The sequence below is a fragment of the Hyperolius riggenbachi genome, chromosome 10 (assembly GCF_040937935.1).
Source record: "Hyperolius riggenbachi isolate aHypRig1 chromosome 10, aHypRig1.pri, whole genome shotgun sequence".
Lineage (NCBI taxonomy): Eukaryota > Metazoa > Chordata > Amphibia > Anura > Hyperoliidae > Hyperolius > Hyperolius riggenbachi.
This window is the reverse complement of record NC_090655.1, coordinates 280,030,382-280,038,607: the sequence shown is the minus strand read 5'-3', so window position 1 is coordinate 280,038,607 and position 8,226 is coordinate 280,030,382. Positions and strand designations below refer to the sequence as shown.

The 8,226-nt window shown below is 47.2% G+C and overlaps 1 protein-coding gene across 1 annotated transcript; it reads right to left on the bottom strand.

Annotated features, from left to right (window-relative positions):
* Positions 1–1,843: 1,843 nt before the first annotated feature.
* On the bottom strand, positions 1,844–7,975 carry LOC137536544 (uncharacterized). The gene is made up of 5 exons (XM_068258780.1): positions 7,838–7,975; positions 6,547–6,726; positions 6,194–6,291; positions 5,360–6,083; positions 1,844–2,882 (listed from the first exon to the last, which is right to left on the bottom strand). The coding sequence occupies exons 4-5, from the start codon at positions 6,033–6,035 to the stop codon at positions 1,996–1,998; spliced, it is 1,563 nt and encodes a 520-aa protein (XP_068114881.1). The 5' UTR covers positions 6,036–6,083; positions 6,194–6,291; positions 6,547–6,726; positions 7,838–7,975; the 3' UTR covers positions 1,844–1,995.
* Positions 7,976–8,226: the final 251 nt, after the last annotated feature.

Genomic DNA, 8,226 nt, shown 5'->3' with positions numbered 1-8,226 from the left:
ATTCATCTGTATGATGTTTCAGCTGGAGACTCCTATACACTGAGGGTGAGAGCATCTAGACCCGCAATGCTGAATTAAGCTGTGGATCACTAGTACAGTATACATCTATGCCTATTGTTCTTCTGCTAATGCCTCTGTGCTCATGACAGCCGACTGTTACAAGATCTATTGGCTTCTTACACTGCTCCCTGTGCCTTTCCCTGCTACCAGCCTCCTTAATGACTGTGTTGCTATTACACTACTACGCTACTACACTGCTTGCTACATACTCTACAGTTCATCTTTATAACAAAAAGAAAAGAAACCCAGTAGAAGCAGCACCACTCAAGAAAGTATATAAGGTAAGTATCAAAAATACAACTTTATTACAACCATATAACAAAATGATCACACTTCATGATGTGGAATCATCATGAAGTGTGATCATTTTGTTATTTGTAAATATGTAATTTTTGACCCTAACACACTCTATAGGTTTGCAGGAGTCACAGCCACTTGCTAATTTATATCTGCAGTTCATCTTTGCTTGATATCATGGATTCTGCTTTCTAGAGCCTGGCTTAGCTCTGGAAGCTTCTATTTGAAATTCATTGCCTGTGGGCTCTATGGCAGATATTGAACTGTGCTGCTTCCATTCAATTGCGATTGTTTGTGAGTGTTAAGTGGTTATGTGCTGTTGTGCTGTGCGGTCCATTCCACAAGGGGTGTCTTTTTAATTAAATTTGATCATTTCTGATTAATAAAAGTAAATGTTTTGTACTTTCATAAATTAGGTGTCTAGTCTGTTCATTGTTGCACACACCTCCATCTTCACTTCCCTTGATTGTTAGGTAACAAGCAGGGACACTATCTAGCTGTCTCCTTTGTTTTTGGCAACTGTCTACTTACCGACACTCCTACTGATGGTGTCAGACATTCACCCTGGCCTCTCCAGCACGGGGGGCGGGGGACGGGGGGGGGTCAGTTCAGAGGAGTTTTCCCAGGTGTACCAGCAGCGAACCCCATCTTTATGTTCATGGGAGACAGTAAGGTGTCTGGCAGGACATACATAATATACGAAAAGAAATGCCCAAACTAGAAAAAATGGGTCGGTCACAGGGACAGTTACTGAAACCAGTCCAAATAATAAAGAACCGTTACCCACTATTAGCCCCCCCTCCAATCAAGAACAACCCCCAACCTTATAAATACCCTCAAATCAAATACAAATACCCACAAGTTTATTGGCTTCCTAGATGGACAATTTATAACCCGACAATGAAGAGAGGCACATTTATGCCACGACCATATCCTGTGTGTGAATAATGGAGTCTTCCTGCAGGAATCTGGGTTCAGCAGGGAAATACTGATAAAATAAGTCCAAATACAGAAAAATCCAGATCACTGGATAACTACAGAGGGCAATTACTCTTTCACACATGGCTGAATTTGAGGGAAAAGGGCCATGGCCTAGGGCACCAGGAAGCAAGGGGCAGGGAGCGGGCTGGCAAACCAAGGCAGCTACTGCAGCCTTACCGCAGCAGCAGTAAAAAAAAAACAGCCCACGCTACCCTGCTTCCACAGGGGCATGCAGTGGCGCACCCCACAAGTACAGCAAAGAATGGGGGGGGCACAGGGCCAGGGAGTACACAGGATGGGGAAGCACAAGACAAGAGCACAGGGCCAGGGGAATAAATGGGACAGGGGGAGCACAGGATGAGGCTGTTTGAGGGGGGGGGGGGGGAAGGTTGGTGACAGTGGGTCTTGGCAATAAAATTACCAAGTCTGGACCTGTTTTCACATAAGTGATATGGGGTAGTCAGACAACATTTTTTCCTCAAACCAGCATTGTGTTTATTCAGGTCATTGCTATATTATTATACAGAGTTTCTTCACATGTTATGAATAATGTAAAAGAGGAAATTAGAAGGGTGCAAATACTTTCTCACAATGCTGTACACTTCCAGGCCACACTCAAATTCCTCTCCCCGATGACTGGTTAGTTGTAATTCACATTCAGCATGTCCCAGAGCTGGTAAGGACTGTAACAGACTTCTCCTCTGTGTGAGATCTCTGATGTCTCGTAAGTTGTATTTTCTGGCCAAAGCATTTCCCACACTCAGCACTGGAATATGGCTTCTCGCCCGTGTGAGATCTCTGATGCACAGCAAGGTGGGCTCTGTGCCTAAAGCATTTCCCACACTCAGCACACACGTACGGCTTCTCCCCCGTGTGGGTCCTCTGATGGTCAGTAAGGCGCGACGGCTGTGAGAAGCATTTCCCACACTCGGTGCAGGAATGGGGCCTCTCCCCGGTATGAGTCATCTGGTGCATGGCAAGCTGTGATTTGTACAGGAAGCGCTTCCCACACTCAGGACAGGAATACGGCTTCTGCCCCCGGTGGGACCTCTGGTGGTCGGCAAGGGAGGCTTTGTGTGAAAACAATTTCCCACACTCAGGGCAGGAAAAGGGCTTTCCGACCGCATGGTAAAGCAGATGCACCGTCAGCTGTGAGTGATACAGGAAACCTTTCCCACACTCGGGGCAAGAAAATCGCTTCTCGACCATGTGGCTCTGTAGATGCACAGTGAGTTTAGATCTATGCACAAAACATTTCCCACACTCTGGGCACGAGTACGGCTTTTCCCCTGTGTGATACTTCCTGTGTCTGTGCAAATTTGACTTAAAGGTGAAACATTTCCCACACTCGGTACAGGGAAAGCTCTTCTCCCGTTGTGGTCTGGCATGAGGCTCCCCCGGGTTGGAGGGATTCAGAGAAGAAGGATCTGGGGTGAGGACAGGGATTCCTTTGGGATCTTGTGTGATGACATCATCATTCGTTCTACAGTCCAAGGGTGCAGGGGGTGGAGTTTCCAAGGCCCTTCTGACGCCAGGACCCCGCGCTGCAAACACAGAAACACCCTCATAAATCTCTGCAATCGTCTCAGACACATTTACACCAATTCAGAGCAGGAGTAACTCGTCTTATTATCATCAAGTTTATCAAACCTATGGAGATAATTCATCAGACCATAATAGCTCCAACTTGCATGCAAATTTATTGCAAATTCTACAAAACTTGCAAGTGGACAACCAAATAGACTCCCTTAAAGAGAACCAGAGACGAAGCACCCTCATGTATTTTATTACATTTATCAGTGGGAACATGACAGTAAACACCTATCATGCTTTTAGTTTTATTCTTCTCAGTCTAATCTATCTATTATCAGCTGTGATAACAATCCACCGAGTGATACAGTCGAGGTTTGACCTGGAATCATTATAGCTGAGTCACTCTTCTGTGGAGTCTTTTCAAGCTCAAGCCCTCCCCCTCCTGGCTCAGATTTCATACTCAGAGCTGTTGACATGGGAGGGGCTGCTGCCGAGAAAGAATCTCTGAAACAGACAAGTGTATCTGTGTGCACTGTGCAGCCAGTCATTATCTACTGTATGCAGTTTCATTTCTATGAGAGACACTTCCTACAGGCAGCCACACAGCATGCCAGAATAATAAAGTTGAAAGCACACAGATGAAAGGCTGCAGCAGCCCTGCTTGTCTATAGTCTCATAGAGGCTAGACAGCACATCCAGAACAGCTTATAACCTGGAAGCAGAAGGCATATGAGCCGGCGGCCATATTGGATATTTCCTGGAGCAATAATGGATAAAAAACACTCAAAAAGGCACACCAGAGTGGCAAAATTATCAGGTAGAGCATTTATTCTTTACAAGCTATCGACCGATAAGTTTATTTTGTGTGAATCGTTCATCTCTGGTTCCCTTTAAGATTACGATTGACCTAATTCCACACAATGTATGGTATTTGCATCTCATATGGTCCCTCTAATGGATTATACAGGATAAGGAGGTATGTGCTGTTATGGCAGAGACCATTGTGGCACAGGGTTGGGTATCTGCAGCCTCATCCATATGCATGAGCTCTGGCCACACCTTTTCCAGCTCGTCAGATCTCACAAACACTAAGGTCAGGCAGAGCGCCCCCTAGTGTCAGTCTATAGGAGCTCAGGCTGGATGGAGGAAGTAAAGGGAACTGTGGTGAGAGCACGTCAGACGGGATAACAGAAAGAGGCTAAAAGACCCCTAAAACTCCACAAAAACAAAAAACAATAAAACTTTCAGGAGGTAATTACCAAGTAACCAGATAACATCAGCGGTACCGGAGGACAGCCCTGGATGGTAGGAACAGTGTGCGGGGGGACAGGGGAGACAGCCCTGGAGGGTAGGCACAAGGTACAGGAGGGGGAGACAGCCCTGGATGGCTGGAAGAGGGTGCAGGAGGGGTAGATATCCCTGGATGGCAGGAAAAGTGTGCGGGAGGACAGGTGAGATGGCCCTGGAGGCAGGAACAGTGTGCGGGAGGACAGGGGAGACAGCCCTGGAGGGCAGGAACAGTGTTGCAGGAGGGGGAGACAGCCCTGGATGGCAGGAAAAGTGTGCAGGAGGACAGGTGAGATGGCCCTGGAGGCAGGAAGAGGGTGCAGGAGGGGTAGATGGCCCTGGATTTCAGGACATGGGATTGGTGCAGGAGGACGGGGAGATGGTGCGGGAGGACCATAGAGATTATGCAGGAAGATAACAGGGAGGATGTGGAGGGTGTAGCTTCTGTGTGGCAGCTTCAGGAGGAAATATATAAAGTCAGAGGTTGTGTAAATAGACTACTACTAGGTCTAAGGCCCAATTAAAAACTGGCGCTAGGCTGTGGCCACGACTCCCCGCACTGCTCTCTCTCTGCTTCATTATGTACGCCGCACACAGGCGCCTGCGCACGCCCTCGCACACACGCCCGCCCCCTTCTGGTCCCATCCTCCTCTGCTGCATGTCATTCCCCCAGCCACGTGTCATTCTCTCGGCTGTGTCTCTGCGTCCCTGCACATGTGCACAACTGAAAAAGCACTGACACAGGGACGTGGGACGCAGAGACACTTGCCTATTATTAGGGAGGATAGTCGTGGGTGTACTTCCTGTGTTTGGAGCGCCATCCAATGGTTGTGAATATTGTAGCGTCCTATGGTGCGATCATGTTAAGTATCCCTTCCACAGATGTGATGAGGGGAAGACCTGCCTGAGGTAAGGCTGCTACTCCTCAGGGGGGCATCAGAAGCCAAGCATCACGTCCATGGTGTTAGGCATGACTCAGAGACAGACCGCCACACAGCCAGCACTGGAAGGAAGAATGTGATTGGCTTCTTGAAAAAAAGACAACCGATGCCCCCTGTGGTGAGGAGGACCAGATGGGGCTTTTCTGGCATAGTTTGAGTGATGAGGTGAATTTATGACATCTCCATGTGGCCAATCTGTGCACAATATAGTATCAAAATTACATGAATAAAATGTAAACATTCTTCTGTATATTACCAACCTAGGAAGGTCTCTGATGGCAAATTGTCTTCCTCGTCAGTTGTCCTCTTAAAGCTCAGATCCTCCATCACATCTACCTCGTCTTCTTCCTCTTTCACTGTCACTATGACTATATCCTCCTCCATAGACTGCTGATCACTCCTCACATACGTCTCCTCTTCTTCCTCTTTACATGTCCCCATCATGTCACCCTCCTCCATAGACTGCTGATCACTCCTCACATACGTCTCTTCTTCTTCCTCTTTACATGTCCTCATCATGTCACCCTCCCCCATAGACTGCTGATCACTCCTCACATGTGTCTCTTCTTCTTCCTCTTTACTTGTCCCCATCATGTCACCCTCCTCCATAGACTGCTGATCACTCCTCACATACGTCTCTTCTTCTTCCTCTTTACTTGTCCCCATCATGTCACCCTCCTCCATAGACTGCTGATCACTCCTCACATATGTCTCTTCTTCTTCCTCTTTACTTGTCCTCATCATGTCTCCCTCCTCCACAGACTGCTGATCACTCCTCACATACGCCTCTTCTTCTTCCTCTTTACTTGTCCTCATCATGTCACCCTCCTCCATAGACTGCTGATCACTCCTCACATATGTCTCTTCTTCTTCCTCTTTACTTGTCCTCATCATGTCTCCCTCCTCCATAGACTGCTGATCACTCCTCACATACATCTGTTCTTCCTCTTTACCCTCTACTTTAACATCAATCAGTTCTTCATCCTAAGTTCATAAAGTGATAGAAAACAATCTTCAAATATGAGTATTAGCAAGCTAAGAAGAAAATAATGTCATACAGTTTGGCGTCAGTGATCATCCTCAGCCCCACCTACCTGATCATGCTGGGGGACGGTGGGATCTTCCTGTGGACAATCCTGGGAATAAAGAGGACCTGTACATCTCTCTGGTGGGTTTCTGTTACTGGATACATCTGTAGGAAACACACACACTGACTGAATACATTGTCTCTATGTGATTATCAGATGATGGGGGATCTAGGTGGACAATGCTGGGAATAAAGAGGACCTGTACATCTCTCTGGTGGGTTTCTGTTACAGGATACATCTGTAGGAAACACACACACTGACTGAATACATTGTCTCTATGTGTTTATCAGATGATGAGGGATCTAGGTGGACCCCAAGTACTGCTCTCTCCTGTACAAGAAATGAAAGTCTACTCTTACCCAGTGTCGTGAGGGGCGGCTAACTCTCCATCATGGGGTCCTTGTAGAGGTCCCGGTGTCCTCCTGTATACTGCCCCTCCTCCATGGAGAGAAGGAAGGTGACATCTCACTCTGTTCTCTCAGACATGTTCTGGTCCTCCTCATTCATGCACTCATGGGATGTGAAGAGGAGAGTGTTTCCTGGGGACAAATAATACAGAGGAAATGATTTGCATTGCATCAAATAATGTTAAGGAAGCCCGTATAGTCACTGCCGTTTCAGAGATGGGGCCGACAATATTGCGTGTAGAATAAGTATGGATGGAGAGGAAACTTAACCATCAGTCCTGATTCTACAGCTCCACACACTAGATGGCGCTCTGATCTGAGAGCACAGCCTGATTGCCAGAGTATCAATAGGACTTGTGAGTGAATACTTTAATATAGCATTTGTTTTAAAGAAGCAGTTCAAGAGAACTGGGCTGCATGGCTGAGTTGCCAGAATAACGCCAGAACTGCGCCAATGTCCCAAAATTGCCCGCTTACAATATGCAAATCAGCACCTAGACAAGTGATGAGACCAAAATAGAATTTTATGGTTACAACAAGAGGCGTCATGTTTGGAGAGGTGTTAACAAGGCCTATGATGAAAAGTACACCATCCCTACTGTGAAGCATGGAGGTGGATCTCTGGTATTTGGCCAGGGTTGACAGCAAGATAAATGCAGCATGTTAAAATACTGGAAGACAATTTGCATTTATCAGCCCAGGAGCTGTGCATGGGCTTGGACTTTCCAAGATGACAATGATCCCAGACACTCGGCCAAATCCATCAATTGCTACAGCAGAAAAAAAAAAAAAAAGTTCTGGAGAGGCCATGAGTCTCCTGACCTCAATATCATTCAGCCACTCCCCAAGTCACCTCTCCTGGCCCTCACCTATCCATCTATCCTCCCTCCCCCCATGTCACCTCTCCTGCCCCTCACCTACCCATCTATCATCAATCCTCCCTCCCCATGTCACCTCTCCTGCCCCTCACCTATCCATCTATCCTCCCTCCTCCCATGTCACCTCTCCTGCCCCTCACCTACCCATCTATTATCTATCCTCCCTTCCCCCATGTCACCTCTCCTGCCCCTCACCTACCCACCCCTAATTTATCCCACCTCTCCTGCCCCTCACCTACCTACCCCTCATCTATCCTCCCTCCCCCCATGTCACCTCTCCTGACCCAAATCTAATTCAATTCCTGACCCTCACCTTTCTTCCCATCCCTCATCTATCTTTCCACCCTCCTTCCATTGAACCTCACCTGATTAAACCGTCTCTTCCCCTGTGCAGCACCTCAGCTCCCCCTTCATTCACTGCTTTGAGCTGTGCTCTAATCCTTATATTATTAAATCATATATATACTAATGTCACCATCTTCTCTGCTGCCAGTCCCAGCAATGTCTACTCTGCACATCCGGCTTGTGACCTCACTTCCTTTCTGTGCTGTGGGAATGACAGAGGACACCACTTCCATCTTGTGGCCAATAGTGGAACTGCAGCCAACTATACTAGAATTATCTACACACATTGGGCCTGATTCAAAAAGCGGTGCTAACAGTTAGCACGCTGGTGAAAAGCCCTTTATCACGCCTAAACTCAGGAACTTAGGAATGATAAGTTTAGGTGTGATACGTTTAGGTGTGATAAGTT